The 22,163-nt window shown below is 40.7% G+C and overlaps 2 protein-coding genes across 3 annotated transcripts in view; one reads left to right on the top strand and one right to left on the bottom strand.

The window, feature by feature from the left end:
• Positions 1-10,842, bottom strand: part of LOC306781333 (SPRY domain-containing protein 3-like) — a 40,818-nt gene extending 29,976 nt beyond the window's left edge. For both annotated transcript variants that reach the window (XM_079274143.1, XM_079274144.1), the window contains exons 1-6: positions 10,743-10,842; positions 8,849-8,976; positions 7,644-7,719; positions 3,992-4,116; positions 3,209-3,344; positions 2,916-3,104 (exon numbers count right to left, since the gene is read on the bottom strand). In XM_079274143.1, the coding sequence (XP_079130269.1) occupies positions 2,916-3,104; positions 3,209-3,344; positions 3,992-4,116; positions 7,644-7,719; positions 8,849-8,976 (654 nt within the window). In that variant the 5' untranslated portion in view covers positions 10,743-10,842. The remainder of the gene's footprint in view (positions 1-2,915; positions 3,105-3,208; positions 3,345-3,991; positions 4,117-7,643; positions 7,720-8,848; positions 8,977-10,742) is intronic.
• Positions 10,843-13,953: 3,111 nt separating this feature from the next.
• Positions 13,954-18,134, top strand: LOC306781408 (insulin-like growth factor-binding protein 6). Its single transcript, XM_079274253.1, has 4 exons — positions 13,954-14,458; positions 15,371-15,405; positions 16,171-16,290; positions 16,608-18,134. The coding sequence occupies exons 1-4, from the start codon at positions 14,122-14,124 to the stop codon at positions 16,719-16,721; spliced, it is 606 nt and encodes a 201-aa protein (XP_079130379.1). The 5' UTR covers positions 13,954-14,121; the 3' UTR covers positions 16,722-18,134.
• The last annotated feature ends 4,029 nt before the right edge of the window (positions 18,135-22,163 follow it).

Raw genomic sequence — 22,163 nt, 5'->3', positions numbered from 1 at the left:
AGAGAACTGAGGGGAGAAGAGAGGAGAGGAGACAATGGGGTAGAAACAAGGAGAGGAGGGGACAGGAGAAAAACAAAAGAAGTGAAGAGAGGAGAGACAAGGATAGAAGAGGATAAACAAGAAGAGAAGAGAGGAGAGACAAGGATAGAAGAGGATAAACAAGAAGAGAAGAGAGGAGAGACAAGGATAGAAGAGGATAAACAAGAAGAGAAGAGAGGAGACGAGGATAGAGGAAGGGAAACAAGGAAAGGAGAGTGCTGTGTTCAAAGATCCAAAGTAGACACTTGGAAAACTTGAGACAGTTTTTGGTTCAAACCACAAAATGAAATGAATTAGAAGTCAAAACCAAAAAAGAGATTAAGTGAGACCACCTTGAGTCTGACATGTTCTGCCCTTAAAGCATAATCTTACCTAATATTAATCCTGCTACTCAAAGGCTCCTAGCCTTCAAAACAAACTTCTTTCCCTTTACTTCTCCTCCTCCCTTCCTTTATTTCCTCGTTCCAGGATCAGCTACTGTTACTGTTGTCCCACACCCTTCCTCGTCCTCATCGTCGACACTAAATCCTTGTACTTGTCATAACTTGACAGCCTTATCAGTTCGACTATTATCTCCCGCTTAAACCCTTACAATATATGACCGTATATTAGATGGTAGCATGAGAGAAAACTCAAAAGAAAGGGAGAGAAAATAAATCACTGCTGAGCGGAGCATGCAGCCCGACACCCCAGCTGTGAAAACCTCCAATAACACGAGAAAGAGTAAAAGATTCCTCAGAGTCCCGTTACTCCACTTATTGAATTTTTACAACCTGGTGGAGCGCCAGGCACTTGGCTCCACCAACACGTTTCGTGCCATTGCCACTCCTCGGTCCAGAAAAACCGAAGAAGGGAGAGACAGACAGACGGAGAGCGAGACAGCTGGTTGAATCATCCTTCTCACCCACAGCTCTCTGCTTTTATGATCTCTGTCTGCTTGCAGGAAAGATGATGGTCTCTGTGTGTGTGTGTGTGTGTCCGATGATTGTGTACCACCGTGGACAGACATGTTTATCACATAACCGCATACGGGAACCACACACAATCTGTCCTCGATCGCTCCGGTGTCAATGAGAGACCTGCCTGTAGTTTTGAAGTTTGGGGGGAGGGGGTGAGAGCTCACACCTTCACACAAAACAAAGGTGCCACAGTTTCTCTACTGTAAAGTGGTGGGAATACAGTATTGTGATACCACTGATGACACAGTTGTTGCAAACAGTGAATTCCATTCGAGTGGCTCATAACAGCGTCCGAGAAAACAGCCGTGAACCTGAACTCTAACCGTATGGCCCAAAACACCCACAAGGCCAAATATCAGTCAACAGGGTTCAGAAATACGGGGGAGTTGTGAGGAGCGCCGCTGAATGAGACACGAGCTCTCCAGGAAGCCAAATCTGAGAAATGTAGGGGGAGCTCTACAATACTGTCATTTGTGCTGCCAAAAAATAGAAATATAAGCCAATAGTAAAGCACTCGTCAACGTGTGCGTTTACTCGCATATTCCAATGCTGTCTATTCATGTGTGGAGCCACATTCAACACACATTATTCATTAGACATAATAGTCAACAGGTGAAGTTAACGACGCAGTTAAAACAAGTTTGTTGTGAGTGAAACGTGAAGCCGAAACATTATCAGTATGTGATAACCAAGAACGACTTGTTGTGAAAGTCAGTAAGACGTTCTCAGCCTGGATGCATGAAAACATGGTTCAAGTTGATGCTAACGGTTCATTGGAGGTTTTACAGCCAGGAGAAATATCCCTCAGCAAAATCCATAACAGGTTTATGAAACTATCTGGGAAAAGTATGACAAAAACATGAACTAGAATAAGACTGGAACAGAGTTCCGCTGACTAAAGCAAAATAAAACAAAAAGATTCAAATGTTACTTTAAACCAACTTGAATGAACTAGACTAGACCTTCAAATGATGCAAGTTTTCCAGGTAAAACTTTTTTAAATTTATTTCATAAATCATTTTTCTCATAAAGAAGGTGACCGTGAACATTTGCCGTTGGTTCATAGGTTTATAGTTCAGCGTTTAGTTCAGCCGTCGATAGCACCACTGTACATTATCTTGCTTTAATTATATACACGAACATTTTCACATTCTTTCGTTCGCTTTGTGAGAGAGCGAGCAGCAATAGCAGCTAACGGCCTTTCTGGCATTAAGTACAGTTGTCAACAAAGAGGGATTTGCTGAAGAACAGGCAGTTGAAGGATCTTCTAAAAGCACAAAACAAACACGGGGAACTGGTAGCAACCACGCAAGAGAGACACTCTGTAATCCTTCCCATTCAAAAGACAACGCACTGTACATATATATACATACATATATATGTACATATATGTGAGATGTGTTAGGTTTCATGTACAGGGTCTCTGCGTTCACACAACAGGGAACGCAGATAACCACTTATATACTAGTGTGCTAAACCATTATTTCTGAAAATAGTGTTTAAGTGATAAATCATGACGTGAACTGAGAATATTACAAAGATTATATCCAATGCGGGGCCTTGATCTTAATGGTAGCCTGAAAAATGAATAAAACATGAATGAGTGGTTTGTAGTTTTGTTTGGCTACTGGTCAGAATTGGGTTCAGTTTAAGCTCTAGTAATGTAATTAAGCCCTAAAAAATCTTTGATGAATGAAATAATTGTTACTTGCAGTCCTACATGGAACTGTATCTCGCCACCAGCCAGCTCACATTGTCAATTTAAAACTTGTACGGTAATGTGGCTGCTGAGTGATGTGAGCACTACTCTAAATACTCGCTATATTTGCACTTAACTCGGCTAGACATGTATCTCTGTTCCTTTAAACGTGAGAAAACAACAGGGGCCTTTTTTTTTGTTTGTTTTTTACTTCTTACCGTGCCGCTAACCCTGACGTCAAAAAGCCGCCCCCAGTCATCTTCATGGCTGTCCACCATCATCATACTTTCATCTTCCTCCAGGAACCACTCTGCCTGCAGGTCAACCTTCACCTCCTCCCCCATGGAGTGCATCCCTACAGCGGGGAACAGCCCCTCTGCAGAAACGGGAACCTCCACTGAGCCCACCTGCACGAGAGAGGGAAGCGAGGAGACGACATTATGCGTACAGACAGTTGCTGCTGCATGCTTGAAACAAAGCATGATAGAATTTCGGATTAAAAAACACCTACCTTATTGCCATTTTTGGTGAAAAAGACTATCGTAAAACCTGCTTCAATATTTTCTGAGTGTATTCCACAGCCAATGCGGTCACCACGAGCACACTTTGGCCCAAATTGCTGTCCAACAGGGTTGCCATTGTATAACCTAGGAAGAGGGAAGAGATAGAAATCTTCACAACATTAAACCTAGCTAGTTAAGGCAACAAAAAAAGAACCATGCGATCGTTATCATTTTCATAACACACAGCAATAACTCAATAACTTCTGTGTTCTCTCCTGCAAGTTTTTTTTGCCGTGTCATCACATTTATTCACACAACAAATGTGTTTGAGATGAAACTGTTTATTAGCACCATGTAAAAATACTCTATTACAAGTAATCGTCCTGCATTCAAAATGTTACTTTCGTAACAAAGTATTGGCATCAAAATGAACTTAAGAGTGGCCTCCATCATTGGATTATAGTTATTGATGCATTAATGTGTTCGTCACTTTAATGTTGCAGCTGGTAAATGTAGAGCTAATTCGGAAAATGACTGTATGATCAAATAAATGGCGTGAAGTTGAAGGTTTAATATTTACCTCTGAGGTGTAGTGGAGTAGAAGTATTTTTAAATAACAATGAAAAATGGAAATACTCAAGTTAACCAACAAGCTTTATGCTGGTGAAAAATGCAAAGAGGCGGCAGTTATGTGTGGACGGAGCTCCGACTGACCACAATCCATTTTCTCAAAGCATGCAAGAAACCAACGCTGCACCGTAGCGAATAGATAAAAGTGTGGTTTGACTTACTTGCCGTTGTCAGCATGGTAAGCTACAGAGTATGGCAGCCAGCCAGGCTGGTGGTCCAGCCTGTAGAATTTAGGCACCAGGCCCACAGCAATGGTACCCCTCACCCCTGTGTCCGCTATTGTCACCTAGAGAGAGAGAGAGAGCGAGAGAGAGAGAGGGAGAGAGAGAGAGAGAGGGAGAGGGAGAGAGAGAGAAAACACAGTTCATATATTGTGTGAAACTTCACCTTTAATGACAAACTAGACTCAGGAAAAGAAGCCCCTCAACTAGTAAATGCCTTTCTTTGACCTCAGTCTGTGTGGTCGCTGTGGGTCTTTGCAGGTATACAGAGTAAAGTGCTGATATATCAGATATACATACCAGGGCTCAACAATAAGGCTTGCCCGATTCCCCTGGGCAAGTAAGATGCCATGTCGGGCTAGTAAATCTAGTAACTTGTAAAAAAAGAATTAAAAACATTGTATTTTGTCCGGACGATGGAAGTAGCTAAGGAGTGGGCTTTCTTATGTATTGTATTTGTGTTATAACATTGTACGGAACTTTGTTGAACTTATGCTCTATTTGAACATTCTCTCTAAATAAAATAAACTTCAGCCATTTCACTTTATTCGTGGACTCACGAGAACAAACAAAGTGTATAAGCTGAAGAGCAATCAATCATTCCAATTATCCTGAAAACAGGAGTTTAGTTGGCCGGCGTTGGCGAGGACAAAACGCTAACGTATCGCGCAGTTTGCCGCACGTTTGACAGCAAGGCGGATAAAACGCGACAAGTAACGTTCTTTGTTTGATAAAAGATAGATAAAACTGTTTCGGGCAAGTAAACATTTATGTCAAACTACATTCAAATCAGTGTTGCAAAGCTCACAAAGAAATAGCTAATTATAAGCATTATTCATATTATAAGAGGGCAAATTGGCCGCATGTTCTGATGAATAATGACTAACAGGTAGAGATAGGACTGTACAAAAGCCCCTTTGTGCACTCAGGGATGAGAACATCGGAGAGCAAGAGGCACATTGCTATGGGATCACTGACACACGTTGTAATGGACTTAATGAACAGACGTCGTAGACTACACAGAGGTGGATACGAGCAGAGCAGCTTCTAACAGCTTTTGACCTATCGATCAGGGAAAATACCTGCGCTGACGTGTTGACCTGCATAAATGCTAAAATCACATATCTGCTATCATAAAATCCTGTGGTCTTGGTTCGTTTTAGTTCATTTTAACCGCACCAAACTAAAAGGGTTAGCTGTGAAAGCCCACTGACACTGTGCTGTACTTAGTCATTTACATGCAGCTGTCTTAAGTTGAAAACAAGCGGCGTGCTTTCGTATCTGATGATTTTGTGTGTACACGGTTCACTGATTATGGTGAGAATACTGTTTCCTGTGATACTGGCCACAGTAACAACAATAACCTCCTCTCCTCTGACATAACACCAGCCTGCCAGTGAAGCCCATTCAGAGCAAAACGACACACACTACAGAGCAGAATTAGGTGAGAGGTGATGCAGGCAAACACAGGACAACAGCCCTGTCCGGTGCAAGTCTGCTTTGTTTATCGCTGAAGTAAAATCTAGTTTTTCTTACTCTACATCATGCCTTGGATTTCTTTCTCCTCTTCCCCACATATCTGCCTCCCTCCTTCTCTACCTCCCTCTTCAGCCCAGACCCCCAAATCGCTGCTCCTGCATGACGACACATGTGAAACCAAACTTCTTGGGTTTCTCTGACGACACATTCCTTTTCAGTCCGGCACTTAAAGATTAACTGCACACACAAACGGGTTTTTTTAAGCTCTAAACTAAATGATATGACTGTACTTTTGACGAAACACATCAGTGCTGGCGTTAATATCGCTGGTGTTACCAAATGCATAATGGTTGAAAATGGCTTTGTAGCATTTAAAAATCCCAGCACAGCACAAGCCTGTTCTCGCCTTTCTGTTGTTGTGAAATTATCAGCACATTACGAAATCTGCTGAATCAGTGTGAATGATTAGCAATGTTCTTTCCTACACTGTGACAAGAGAATGTCGATGAAGTATTAAGTAGTTAAATTGTTCTCCAACAGCTGGCTAGTTAGCCATTATTGGCCTTGGCAACTGTAAACTGTTAACAAACCGTGTGTGTCTGAAGGATTTGGATAAAAGTTACAAAAACATGCGAGACGAGGAAAGAGCAGGAATGTGCCGTTAAGTTATGTCGATACGATTTTTTTTCTCAAATCAATCTATTAATGCTGCAGATGTTCAGCTCGAACAGATGATAAACCCGGAGATGGTGCAGCAGTCGTGACAGAGGTGAAATGGATTCTTTATGAGAGCAGAACAAGAAAAAACACGGAGGACCTCCAAAGGAACCTGACCTTTATCAGCATAAACGCTCCAAAAGTTTTTATGGATATCTGGGAAAACTGACAGCATGTGCGTCACACGGTGGAGAATAATATAAAATATAACACAGCAAAATATATATCACGCTCCAAATGTGATTCTCGTTTAAACATGAACGCTGTTATCGTTAAGAGTTGCTTGCTGGAGAAGGAGAGGGAGTGATCTGGAGGTCAGCTGAGAATTTGACATCACATTTAATGAAAATGGTCACATCTGGCACACCTCACATCAGCCACGATAAATAATGTCAGAGCACGTTGTCAACCTGTTTATAATCTCGCTGAAGCAGATCTTAAATGTTTCAACATAGCTCTAAAGTTGTGCTTCTCGTCTCAAAAACAAAAGGAAAACAAAAAATCTGAAAAGAACAGTGGAAGAAGTAAATAATTTACGCCGATGCTGCAGAGTCCCGTCTGGCTCCATTTGCAGCTCAGCAGAATGACGCAGGTTTCGCAGGATAATGCACAGCCCTAACGTTTCCTTCTGACGCCTAAAAAAAACGCAGACGAGGAAGTACGTCCGTCCTCACCTGTCGTCTCATGAACACACGTCACAAGGCCTGCTCTGACGCGCACCATCGACAAACACGCCGGCTCGTAAATAACACACTGCAGTCCTCGACGCCTTATTCATGACTAACTCTTGCAACTTTCCTGTGCTAAATCACCAAAAAAAAAGTTTTGCCTCACACTCTTCTGTATAAGAACCATTACAACGGTCTGATACAGAGTACCGATAGTTTCTCCTGCTGCCAGTCTGCAGAAAAACAGTGTGTGTTAGAGTAATCTCTGTGCTCAAAGATACCACCTAACCCACACACCCTCTCCCTCATTCCAATGCAGCTCGGACATTCTTGAGGTAGTGGTTTTGCACTGGTGAACTGGGACTGTAGAGGGGGGCACTCAGAATTTAATATGAAGTTGAGAAAAATTGTCAGCAATGGGATTCCAGGGGATAAAATTGCTGGCTGGATGGTAAAGCGATCTTGGGCACACGCACACACACACACACACACACAGGGACGATGGTATGTGGTAAGCCAATCACATTGTGAAAAATCCCCCACCCCAGCGTTTCAAAATGAATGATGAAAACAGTTATTTTCTAAATGACTACCACATATCCAAGAAAAAGTGGATAAACAAAAAGCAACAGTTGAAAAGAAAACATTTGAGACAGTCAGGTCTTGCAGATCAGCTACAATAACAACGTTGGACGCTAACTTACAGCATCACCATCAATGAGCCTTACCTCAAAGTAGCAGTTTCCCTTTGATAAAGGATGGCCTGCCACATAGCAACCCACCTCCTCAGAGTTCCCTTGGTAACTAAAGAGAAGAAACGACAGGTTGACAATAGGTGACTTCTAATAGGTCCAAATTCTCAGAAACACATGTTTAAGAACAACCTCATCCTCTCATCGGAAGATTGTCGAGGCACCATCTGTATAACCAAATGCACCAGACTTGCAACAGAAACGAGACGATAATATGTTCCCGTTATCAACAGTTACAATGAAATGATGTAGAGCTGCTCTTTAGCATGATGATTAGAGGAAGACGTATCAAAAGACATGCACGTGGTTATTGTGTTATTACTGTTTTATAACATATGATATCCACCAGCTTTATATAAGAAGGGATGTTTTGTTTTGGGAGTGAAACTGGAGATGGACAAATAAAGATTTTCCTAAGAACCACTGAAGCTTCGTATGAGAAATGAAATGTGTTGAGTGTTTCACACAGTATTGAGCAGCTAGATCAAATGCCACCTTTAGAATAAGGAATGTTATAATGACCTAGAAACAAGCACTCCATTGACAGTGCTTCTGTGGTCGGCAGTAGACTTGTTGAGGTTTATTAATGCGGAAGACAATTCAAACGTGAACACAAACTTTGCCCCTCAAGCTACCCGTCTTCCATCCACCACCGTTGTTAGTCAGTCATATTAACACCCTATTCTTACTCACACATTCAAAGTATTGAGATGGGTACTACAAACTAGTAAAATCCTCTCAGAGGCCAAATATCTCCTAGCTAGGAATACCGGTCTGATCTGTTGTAGCAAAGCAGATACAGACCTTGTTAAGTCAATCACATATAGATTTTTACTTCAGGGCGTCTGTTTATCTGTGCATTTCTCTGCTATACTTCTATAGTACAGTGTGGTCAGCATGTTGATGCATAGCAACATGCTAAAACTTCACTTCCTTCTGAGCCCTTTAAATGAACAGAAACACACGGTCCATACGAATGATTCTAAAAGAAGGAACCATGTCCGTCTAATATCTTGCTCGGCAAGATCTACACAAGAGAAAATATATTCAAAAATGTGTAATAAACCCAAAATACCAAGTTTTGCCACTTCAAAAATAAAAAGGCCGCCAATGAGTCGGCAGAGGAAGCCAAACACAGTATAACACAGAAGCATCGTACAGCCGTGCATTGTAAGGCGGACCTGAGCGTGTCTCCATCCTTCTGCAGCCTCATGTATCGTTCCTGTGCAGGGCGCCCATCCCCAATGTCTCTGATTCGACGTCTCAGATTCAGGAGGCATCTGTGGTGTAGTACGTTGATGTCATCCATCTGAATGAAGAAGAACAAATGGGACAATAGGGGGGGGGGGGGGGGGAGAATGGCACATTACCACAAGTTCAGCAGCAATGTTTGCAGTTTGTTGACTGAAAAACACAACAATGTATTTTAGATTAAAAAACGCAAAGGACAGAGAAGCATTCGACAAAAGGAAAGGCATCTCATGCTGTTAAATTCAGCATTTGAATACTGCCAATACACAGCGGAGTACTACAGTCAGCTCCAGAACTGGTGGGTCTGAAACTAAAATAGTTTGAGGGGACATTTACATGTAAGATGTCTACGTGTCTGTTGAAATTTATAACATGATTATATTTGTTTACTGACTTACCTAAATGGGCTTTTGTTATAGCAAATCACTGATAAACTGCAACTAACAGGGATTTCCTCAATGAATGGATTCATGATTATTTGTTCTATAAAATGTCAGAAAATTGCCCATCAGTGTTTCCTGAGGCCTAGTGTGACATGTGACAGTCCAAAATCTAATTATATAAATTTTATAACCACAAACAGACAAAGAAAATGAGCAAATCCTCACAATCGAGAAGCTGAAAACTAGGGAATGTTTGGCGATATTTTTCCATCGATCAACTAACCCGACAAAACAACAAATGGTTTCTTCTGAACATATACATTATTTAAAAAGGTACAACTAAGTTTGCACAATTAACAAGCTAACAAGACTACGAACAAGCTATACATTTATACTGCATTAATGTATTTGTACAGCCTCATTTTCATTATATCCATATATGTTAATGTATACAGTGCATTATGAGGTTTACCACTATTATTCTAATGTTTCATTCACAATCATTAATAATGAATTTATCAGCACTGCTTGTTTATAACCCCAAAGTGAGGTAATTATATGAGACGTTGTTCTTTGCTGTATTTCTTTTAAGAAATGCTATTATAACCTTCAATCTTTGTACCTTGTCTGACATTTTTATTAACTGATTTATGATCGTACTCTGTTCTCCTGACATTATCCATGTAAGTATTTGTTTTATGTTTGACATGTTTGCCAATAAAACATCAAAACACAGAATTAATAAAAAGATAAGAGGGGATGATGTCAACTCATGTGCCAATGAAACATGTATTTGCAAGACGAAACAGACGACCAACCCCAGAACACACACACTCTCTCTCTCTCTCTCACACCCACACAATGCATTGATTGTAACCATCCCTCTATGCATTGATTGTAACGATCGTATTTGGTTGCTTCTGATTTGGGACGTCGTTCAGTGACGTTGGATGATTCAGTGAGGGCAAAGTAAAACACGTCCATCTGTCACACCGTGTCCCACTTTCTCTCAAAACCCATTCAGTTATCTTTCTAATGATCTAAAAGGAATAAATCAAAAAACGTCAAAGTGCCGCAGCGAGAGGAAGGTGGGCGTGCCAGTGTTTACATCTAAGGAAACAGTGCTAACGATGAAGCCAACTGAAATGAAGCTAGCATGAATGTTCGGGTAGTTACCCGCCGTTATTTCAGCTGAAAACGGACCTCGTGGCTTAATGTCAATCAAAGCATATTTTTAAAAGGCGTTTATCCACTCGTCAGTTGGTGACGAGAGGTTACTTTAGCCTCGAAGCTCCACATGGGCTAGCAACATTAGCGCCTGACGTAATGTGTGCTTTGAAGCTGAGGTGCGGTGCTTAGCAAAGAGGCTGACTGTTCCTAAAAATGGAGCGCAGAACAATGATTTATTACAGGTGTCATGATCGATGAGTCCATCGCTTACCTGTTATTTTGGCGGCTAATACGACAGAAACTCACTTTTTTGCCTATCAGCTGTCCATAGCTCCTCGTAAAAAAAAAAACTTTGGAAACTAGAGTTCGGCGCATCCAAGTGACGTCACACTCTCGATACTGATACAGCCAATCGTATCGCGTCCTGGGAAATGGTGACAAGCTTTCAGCCAATCCTGTCTCTCAGATTTTGTGCGCGAGTGTCTGTGTGACGAATGTACCCACATTTTTAAACAATGTAAATATTAAGTGGGTCTTAATCGGATGAATCCTTTCAAACCCCACTTGACGGACCACATAAAGCATTTCCCACTTCCTGTTTGCAATGTGTTTCAGGCAGTGGTGGAATAATTGGTCAGATCTTTAACTGAAGAAAAAATGTAAAAGTATCCAGTATTAGCATAGAAATATGCTAAAGTCCCAAAAGTAAAAGTACTCTTTGTGCAGAATGGCTTACTTCAGCATCATATAATTGATCACTGAATTATAATTAGTGATGTATTAATGTGTACATAATAATAATAATAAAATGTATTTATAGAGCGCTTTTCACAGACAAAAAAATCACAAAGTGCTTTAACAGAGCAGAAATTTAAAAGCATAAAATAAAACACAATGTGACCATAGGGTCAATAAATTACATACACAGAGAAAAAAATTATCACAATAACATCACTTTAATGTTGTAGCTGCAGGTTGGGCTGATTCTAATTAGTTTATATTCTGCTGGGTAGCTTAACCTACAATAATATATCGTAATTATTTTGTTGATTTATATTTTGTATTATTAATCTGAATCTAGAAAGAAACTAAAGCTGTCAAACATAGTGGATTAAATAGTGCAATATTTGCCTCAAATCTGCAGTGGGGTAGAAATATACAGTAGCATAAAATGGAAATACTCAAAAGTACAAGTTAAGTACTTGAGTATGTTCTTACTACATTCGCCCACTGGTTTCATGATCCTAAACTGAAATGTCAACAGCTTAACAGAAGCTCATGGAGATACTTCCCAACAGGGCAGAGCAGTGTCCCATCACAGGGTTTTGTGTGGATTCTGGTTGCTATGTTGAAGTGGCAGAAAAGAGACTCTCTTAGCCAGCTGGGATAGACTTCAGCCGGAGAGGCAGAGAGGAGGAAGAAGCTGAGAGGCTGGAAGAGGAAAAATTAAAAATCCAAGGGCATGGTGGGAAAGAGAGCCCCCGTTGGTCTGGCGTGTGTCTTGGAACATTCTCCTGATACGTGGAAACAAACTAGCTCGCGAGGTAATGGGAACACAAGACGGCAGGTGATTTCAGTCCTCCTTGCCAAGATTAATCAGAACAACAGGCTGCTGATGGCAAGGCAGATTTTGGCCTCATGTAGCCCTGCATTCCAGTGGGAAGTACAGGCCAGTTGATATGTCTGTGTGTGTGCTTTGCCATGTCTGTACTACTACTGCTGGAGCAAATTACCCAGTGTTGGGCAAACTGCAGTGTGTGTGTGTGTGTGTGTGTGTGTGTGTGTGTGTGTGTGTGTGTGTGTGTGTGTGTGTGTGTGTGTGTGTGTGTGTGTGTGTGTGTGTGTGTGTGTGTGTGTGTGTGTGTGCGTAAATGTCCTGCTTGTATTAAAGGTGCAATTACTAGTCAGCATTGTAAGATTGATACCCAAATTCTGTTTGTGCTCTGTGAAATACTCATTTAGTTTCGGTTTTTTTTATATCGTGTACATGTTGCATCTGTCCACAGAGCGCCCATTGCACAGAGGCAATGGAGGAGACAATGAGACTCCAGATAAGAGAGGAATTTCTCAACACTCTTCAATGGTCTTCTGTGCAGATCCTTGACTTTGCTTCCAATCAAACCAAAATATTTGCTCGAATAGTACTGATAGCTTACATTTTATAGTGGTTATAATAGAATAAACCCTCTATAACCTTTATCAGAACAGAACTGGGTGTTGGAGAATACTTCACGGTCTTCTAACGTATTCTAACTGCATGTATAATTGAGTATAACAACATCATTCATACAACAAATAAACTGTATTTATATTCAAAATACTTTACAGAACAGTGCTGACATGTCAGATCAAGTGTTGTGTGTTGAGCAGACGAAGGACTTAGTCGTGATCTTTTGAAGATGGCATCAGTGTAGACACTCCTAACTGGCTGAGTGGAGCGATGGATTGCGTTATTAGCAATTTTGCTCGGGCTGGTCGATGTGCATTCCTGCAAAAGTGAGCTTGCCTCCTCCTAATTATCCAGATGATTATTCTTCCAATTCAAACAACTGGTGAGTGAAATCCTTCATTGCCTTCACACTTCAAAATGTTATATAGTCTCTGAGGACCGTTCATATCTCATGGCTGCCCAAATAGAAGTTTACTGGATTAGCCTCCTTAAAGAGGCAATGCACTACATATCTGACTCAGCAGTGATTTGATTATGCTGAGGCACTGTCGGTTAGTATGCAACATAGAGTAATGCTACACTGCTATTTGGTAATATAAGTGCATTCAGGATATCACTGTCTTCATTTATTTTCCCCTTTGATATAGTTGGCATACAACTCATTAATTCAACATACTCTAAACTTTGATGTGTGTTTCTGTTATTTGACAAAAAAAAGACTCAGCAATATCATTGCATCCTTGTCCAGGGTTTATTCTCCAAAGAATCCAGCGAGGAGAAATTACACAGCTGTGGACCTCCTGTCGCGAATGGCATTGCAGTGGCGAGGCTGATGAACGCACATATACATTTGTATTTGTTACCATGGCAAACATTATTCTAGAAAGGTCTCTGACACTGAAAGAAAGTGCAAAAAGCCAAATATGACTACTACTGTTTAAGCATTTGTAATGTTAAGCATGAGTGAAAGAAGAAGGACTGGATGAATGTGTTAGTGTATAACAGAAAAGGGTGGAGAGATTTTGATCATTTCTGAAAGGAACATAATCCACCCCCCACTTGCTCTCTCCCTCCCTGCCACCTCCTTCTCTCTCTCTCTCTCTCTCTCTCTCTCTCTCTTTCTGAGTCCCAGCCCCTGAAGGTGTCATAACTCTCTCTCTCTCTCTCTCTCTCTCTCTCTCTCTCTCTCTCTCTCTCTCTCTCTCTCTCTCTCTCTCTCTCTCTCTCTCTCCTCACTCTCTATCACCGCCTTTCAGATCTTTAAAAGCTGGTGCTCTGCTGTGTCTCTCTCGATCTCCATTTGTCTCCTCTGGCACTGCAGGGGACTCAACCGGCAAAGCACCAAGGGAAGCCACTGTATAGAAACGGGAAGAAGACTGAGGAAAGGAGAGTGAGGGAGAAATATACATCCAGAAATAGCATCAGCCAAATTTAACTGAGAGAGAGTGACAGAGTGGAGAACCTGAGACCTGGACAGAAAATGCCTATCCTTTATAACTTAACAACCGTTGTTTTGTTGCTGATTGCTCACTGCGGATCATGGACCGGGGCAAACCGCTTGGGCCCCTTCAAGGTCTGTCCCTCCTGCAGGGATCCACTGGGGGCAGGTCGGCCTCCCAGGGACCATAATGTTGCCGGCAGCACGTCAGTATTGGCCCAGGGAGAGCCCTGTGGTGTGTACACCCTGAGCTGTGCCAAGGGGCTCCGCTGTGTTCCTCCACCAAGGCAGCACAGCCCCCTCCAGGCTCTGTTGCAGGGAAGGGGCATTTGCGCCAAGCACAGCAGGACAAGTCCCACTGAGAGGCCCCACCCCACAGGTAAGATTCTGTATATGCGCACGCACACACGTACGTGCATGCAATCATGTATGCACACTTACATGCATGCACCTACACGGATACATGCACGGACACTGCAGGTACAGCGAGACAAGTGCAGTGGCACAGCCGACACGTATAATTATATTTACAGTGTCTCCTCAATTGCCGTGAATCGCATGTGATGCTGTGTCATTCACCAACAAAAAAAGAAAAAAAAGAAAGGCCAATTAGTGTGTGACATTTAAGCCTGGATGCATTTGTGCACCACAGATGTATATGTCGACCTCGAGCATCCAATTCTGCTCAGCAGTGCCTCTGGAGTCACTGGGATAAAAATGTCATTCGTCATTACAGTCGTATTGTAAAAGCACAGTGATTTGTTAATACGAAATAATGGCAAATCACATAAACCAAGGAGCTTATATTCAGTCTTGGGGTTTTGCAACAGTGTATAAGTGAAGATGCGTATCCCTTCATTAATATGATTTGCACAGTGTTATCTATTTCATCCAACTGAATGAAAGGGTGCACGCCAAAGATCTGTCCTACAAATCAGCCAGTCTGTCGAGAATTTAGAATGAATGTGAAACTGTCACGGTGTCACCTACATCCTGATCAAGCTGCTTTTTATTGCAGTGATCTCCATCTGCTGTTCAAACTGAGATACTGCGATGAACTATCTGAAAAGGAAACATACGGATGGAAATTAGGTCCCTCATTGAATGAATCACTTCAGATATAGATCCCATCTGAGTGACCGCTCAGTAATGTCTTCTTGAGTAAAGATAGATAATAATGTCTAAATGTCACATGCGCAGATTATGTTGTAAAATGTGACATTGGATGTGGTTTGATATGAACGGCTGGTTTAATGTCACATTCTCATGCCAATGTGTCGTTTCCTCTCAGGTCCCCATCCCTCACACAGTGGTGACATTGAAAAAGTAAGTTCATGCCCTTAATTTACAGTCTTCAATAAGTGATGTTGATGGAGCGTCACCTAAATTATCGAAAATCTGAGATGTATAAAGCATTTTATGTAACAAGATAATGTTAATACCCATCATATGTGATGGAGAATGGTTGTACATCGAGCTGCATTGTATTGTAGAGAGTTCTAACCATAGATTATCTGCTGTTTGGGGTGTTGCAGTGGCATGTACACACACTGCCCTGAAGCCATGCATTATGGTGCATGATGTGTGTGCTGCTATGCGGCAGAACTAATTGAGCATGATGTGAATCAGGAAAGTTTCAAGTCGGCCGCTGCCGCCACAGATTTCTCACTTTGCGAGCTGGGTGATCTGCAGCATTTTAACAAACATGTATGTCATCACGGGAACAACAATGGTCACATAATTGATGAAGATGACGCAGATTAATTTCACAAATTGAAACAAAAAAACCACAGTCACTATCACAAACCATTCGGTGACCTGAAAATCCAAAGCATTGTGTAACAATATGGTTTTGTAATGTTACACAATATGTGACATCTGATATAAATATACATATTCACTGCTTCTGGCTCTAATGCTGCATCACCATGTGAAATGCTTTGACATGTGCTGTAATCAAAGAGGATTTCTACCATCACAATCACCTGAGGGCAGATAGCAGCTCACCACTGCCACTCTTTAGATGAAGACAGGTCCTCTATCTTTGCCACTGGTGATGTTTGAAGTCACACTGTGCATTGGTGTTTTCAGGCACCCTGCCGCAAGCTGCTCAATAGTGTCCTGAGGGGTCTCGAGCTGACAATCTTCCAGTCTGACCGTGACATCTATATACCCAACTGTGACACTCGTGGCTTCTACAGGAAAAAGCAGGTACAGTGACCTGAAACATCGCGAAACATGTGAACTTTATTGGCTCTTATGTGATGTGAAAATGTGTCTTTGCTGCACTCCACTGCAGCTTTCTGTTTGGTGCATCCAGAGATTTGTCTGTGACCATATGAGCTGAGAATAAATGACACTTCTCTCTCCCTGAGCCTCTCAGCTCTGAGCTCTGAGAATCAGTACTGCGCTATGATGACATGTCCTTTTCTCTCTCTTCCTCTCTCACCACCTATCCGACTCTCCCACTCAATCTCCGCCCTCCTTCCCTTTCAAAATCTCCCTCTCTGTCTGTTAATCTCACACAGTGCCGCTCCTCCAAGGGCATGCAGCGTGGCCACTGCTGGTGTGTGGATGAACTCGGCACGCCCGTGCCCTCACGTGCCAGCGAAGATGGCACTATACCATGCGATGGGGAGTGAGGGATGAGTCTGTTCTGTTGCTTTGAGCCTGGAGGAAGAGAAGAAGGTGGAGGAGAAGGAGGAGGAGGAAGAGGTGGTGGTGGAGGAGGAGCAGGAGCACAGGGAGAGGGGGTGGCTTTAGCATGTGCTAGACACTGCCTGCACAGGAGGTAGCAGGGATAAACCACTTCCTATGGAAAATACACACCAGTTAACGTTCATGTCCTCTCTAGAAGCAAGACAAACACACACACTCTCACAATCCAGCAGCAGCCATAATAACATCTGCCTGAATGTTCAACAGTTGCAGCAGCGTCCTCTGCGTCGTCTGGTGACATGCTGCATGCTCACATTAATGCTCCGTGAACTGCCTCAGTGATCCAAGCGGTATTACTCCGAATGATCTCTATATTCCCTGGCTATTGTCCTGGCTTTCTGGTAGATTTTTGTTTTACTTTTTACTTTAGGATAGCTGACACTGCCTGTGTTTGTTCTGATCTCAGTGGGCTGAAATACTGTTACGCAGGTGATGTGACACAAATGTGTCTCCCACACCGTCCTCTCTCCCTCTCTCCAAAGATACACTGATATCAACATACCCAATTGACAGAATATTACTTTTTTTATTAATTTATTTTTGAGTATGTGTTTCCATCAAGTACTGCTTGAATCTTACAGTATCTTATATATATGTCAAGTCAGAAAAAAATAGTCATACAAATATTGTCCTGGATGCTTCTGTTCGTTTTATTTGTCAAAATGGCGTTCTGACTGCTTATTAGTTGATTGTTTGTACATATGTTGGAATTTTGTGGTCGACTGTGTGTTCTGAAGCGGCAGACAAAAAGCTTACGGCTGTTACACTTTTCAAAAAGTTGTAAGGCATATTTTTATACACGTCAATATAATATTTTCTATATGAATTGTTGGTTTATTTAATGAACTACAGTACAAGGCCATGTATTTTTATATTGTCAGCAGTTTCTTATTTAAAGACAGAGATTATTTTATTTCATGTTAGGGGAAGTGTTGTGCTTCAAAGGCACCTTTATGGCAAAACTCATCACATTCATCAGAGCTCTATTCAACTGCTGCACATCTCATGGTTATATCTCATGTTTTTAATTTCCTTTTTATTTATGCTTTGTTTATTTGAGAATTGAGAATGTCCATGTTACTATTATGTTTTATGTTTGGCACATTATAACAACAAATTCTGATTTCAGTAGAGGAAAAAATTATCCAATTTGTTATTGTTATGTCTTTCCCTGCAAAAGTCATGAAATTGTGTGCTATTATTAAAGTGTGATTAGAATTTATCTATTTCTGAACAATCTTGTTGTGCCGATGTGTGTGTGCCGTGATGATAGGTCCATGCACAAAGGACCTGTAAGATTTGCAAATATGGAAATGAAACATAATGACAATAAAAATGGAGAAGAATAAAACATATATTAATATAACAACGGCTGTTGGTTGTGTTGTTTTTACTGGATGCAGGCAGGGATTAAGGTATTTGTGATGGATTTGAATGATATGATGATGACGGTGATAAGGAGAGGAAGATGATAATCCTGATTATGACGATATGTTTTTTTATAAATAAATATTACCTTTATTTAATCAGGGAAGCCTCATTGAGTGTTTCAAGATACACACAAACACAAACAACATAACCCCAAATATGTCACAAACCCAGTTGTAGAAAGTACATTAACATTAGTACTGTGTACAACTTTGAGGTTCTTGTTCATTAACGTTACGTTACCATTCTTCCACTGCACTACATTTACCTTTTACTGCACTACTTATATTTAACAGCTACAGTTCCTACTTACTTTAAAGATTCATATTTTTCATATAAAATACATCATCAACTTTTAAAACATGATAAACAGTTGATTAAATAGTTAAATTCCACATTAAAATGCTACTTGAATATTAATGTAAAGTAATAATAATAACAATAGATGGGATACTTTAAACTATAAAAGGACCCACTTTGCATTATGAGTACTATTTTGACACTTAAATTACATTTTGGCAAGAATACATCTGTACTTTTACATAACTGGAGTTTGAATCCAAGAATTTTTGTATTTTACATTGTTGTGTTGCTACTTTTACCTGAGTAAAGGATCAAAATAGTTATTCCACCAATCCAGATATTAAACAAAAATGCAAGCGTGAAAAAAATTCGAATCATACAAAAGATTGAATTCTTTTAGCTCAGCAGCACTTTGAGATCATGCAAACAATGACACAATGATAATGCGAACATGTGGATGTTTAGGTGTTCACCATCTTGGTTCAGTGCGTTAGCATGTTAACATTTGCTGATTAACAATAAGGACAAAGTACAGCTGAGGCTGATGGGAATGCAATTCTGCAGGTATTCGGTCATAAAGTAATGGACAATCCTAAACTTTGACTTGATGACGGCGTTAAGATAAAAATGAAGGATCATCAAAGTGATTGCAATTCAAACCACTGAGGGGATCAAGAATTTCTGAACCAAACGTCATGGCATTCAAAGAGTTGCCAATACATTTCATTCAAAACCACATTTGACCTTTCCAATGGCACTAAAGGAAGATTTTAGGGATCCCCAGTGAATTTAAAGCAATCCATCTCATAGTTGTTGAGATATCGTATCTAAAACTTAAGTGATGACACTAACAAATTGTCAAAACATCAGGGGAGCCAATACTGTTTATGCAACAATGAAATCAATTATCAGAGAGACCAAATTTCACAGTTTTACATATACAACATCTAAAATTGCTAGGTCTGCCCCAGTGGATCCCTGCAGGAGGAGGACATCTCGAGGGGGCATTTCTTTGGTCTATAATCCGCAGTGAGCAATCAGCAACCAGGCCTCAGAGATGGTAAACATTTATAAGGAGCAGTTGTGCTCGATAACTCTGCTAGGCTGGCACCAATAGTGACGAAGGTGCATGAAGTGATACTACATCGGTTGTGTAACCCGTTAAGACCTCTGCACAGTCACCGCTGAATCCCAGGGTGCTGCTGAGGGCTCCTCTGAATCCTCGCCAGCACATGAACAGGTAACTGCGTTCTACTGATTCACTTTGAGGCTTTCTGCTCGTATCTACTGAGAATCCCCTCTGCAGTCAAACAGAAATGACACATTAGTGCACATTAGAGTCATGCTGCTTTTTCTGCCATTACAATGCACATAAAGAAAGATTTTCCAGCTGCTTCGCACCACAGGGACCAGATACATGCCTGTTTCCAAGGTAACAGCATAGAATATCCCATTTGTCAAAGCGTAATATGAAATGAAGTCCTTGCAGAAAATGAAGGAGGATGATCCTTTGTAGAATCACACCACCACGCGTCCTACTTCTCTATCTAGGGTGGTTTGCTGTTCTTGGAGATTATTTTCTGTGCATTGAGCATGATGCAGCCAGTGATATGTCTGTCAAGCAAAATGCATCCACATGCTGTTCTGAATGGAATTGTAAAATGATGATGTAAGTAAAGACACAAGAGCATTTCTATTTCAAAATCAAATATTTCAATCAAGAGTCTTGGACACTGCAGATAGATTGGAGTAACGCAATTATCCAGGACAAAGAAAATATTCAGATGTTAAAGCTGATATTTGGCAGAAACTCTTCTTGTTTCTTCCAAATATTTCTTTGACATATATTTTAGAGAGAGTCAAAACCAAAGATCCTGCACTAATGTTGTCTGCATGAAGGGTGTTCTCATTATTTCACAATACTTTATTGATGTATTTATTGTGGACAACACATACAAAAAACGTATATATCTGGTAAATGTATTCGATTTAGCCAAAAACAAGGGCAAAAAATAGCTTTTCACATAGATATACAGAAGAGAAACAGTGATGCGTTTATAGCTTATGGGAATAATTTAACTTTTACAATAGAACAACAAAAGGCCTTCAAGTTGGAATACAAGCTAAAACCATATTTCCAGACATTCAAAAAGAAAACTAGGAAATAGAACTGAACACCCCTTTAAAATCTTGTTTTTGCTGACCTCCAGTGGTTTAACTTTTCACCTTGCTACAGTGACGTCAGAGTGTACTCTAGGACCTTGTGACATCACTGTTAGATGTGGTTACAGGTACAATACTTCTGTCCACACCCAACATATATGATACAAACCTGAAACTCTGCTTTTCAACCTGGTGTTAAATTCATCTTTAATTTCCTATATCAAAATGGTACGTAACATTAATTATTTGTGATTATGCACACATCACTGTGAAATGTGAAGTAGAAGAAAGTAAGAAAAGCGTTAGTAGAAAGTCTGAGTTACAAACTCTAGATTTTGAGTTTGAAAGCTGTGGGTCCATATCAAGGACTAAAACTCTGCATATCTCAAACTCTGCTGCACGTCATTTTAAATTGTTTTAATCTATCGCACAGGTCCAACAACTTTATGGAAATGTGATACAACATTGCTGAAATGCCTCTTTAATGACAAAGCTAAAACAATATGGATCATATAAGTCTATGTGTAGGTACCTCAAAGCATGATGCTGTGACTTTGTTTTAGGATCTTACTGCCCTGTAGATGTTAAAAAGACGCTTTTGGCATCTGTATTGAAAGCTGCTGTTATCATACATCAGTGCACATCTGGGGTCCTCAAGCTAAAGTAGGACACTGACACACACAGTTGTGATAATCTTGCATGGTTTGAACCAACAAAGCTTATTGACTGTATCTATTATTATCACTTAGTCATTGTCCATCAGTGGTGGAGGAAGTATATCAACGCTTCTAATGGCTAATCCAAAGTCTCTGGATCATTTATGAGTCAATTCCAACCATCTTTCCTCGTCCTTCCTCCAGCATCAAACAGCCTATCCTCAGCCTTCACGTTAACATGTGGTATTTGTCTCTTCCTGCTGGATGGATTGTGGTACTGCAATCATCCTGAACGCATTGGCATTCAATAAAGTTTGGGCTGGTCAAATAAACCAGTGGTTTACAGTTTTCTTTGAATGGGAACATGTATAGGGGTTTTCAAAACAGACAATATATTTAGATGGAACTGATACCTATAGTTACATGTACATTCAATTCAATTACTTTTACAGTTCGGCTACTGAGAGATGTCTTTTGAGGATTCCACCTTAACAGGCCTCCACTAAAACCTCTCCAACTTTGCTCAACAAGCGACAATGACCAACGGGCTTCTGGAATATCAACCACCATATACCATAGTATATATAAGCAGGCATTTTGTCAAATTAGGCAAAAATTATTCATATAATCAGAGTAATAAGCAGAATAATGGTGGAAAAAATAACTACTACTAATAATAACAGCAGCAGCGGAGACAGCAAAACAATAATGACAACAAAGCAGCATTGGTATCTGTAATATATATGTGACTAATGATAACAATGAATGATATAAGCAGTGGGTGTCAGGCATGACCACAGTTCAGATACAACCACG

The sequence above is a fragment of the Melanostigma gelatinosum genome (genome assembly GCF_949748355.1).
Source record: "Melanostigma gelatinosum genome assembly, chromosome: 8".
In the NCBI taxonomy this organism is placed as follows: Eukaryota; Metazoa; Chordata; class Actinopteri; order Perciformes; family Zoarcidae; genus Melanostigma; species Melanostigma gelatinosum.
The sequence above is the reverse complement of the archived record's forward strand: the minus strand, read 5'-3'. Positions and strand labels throughout refer to the sequence as shown.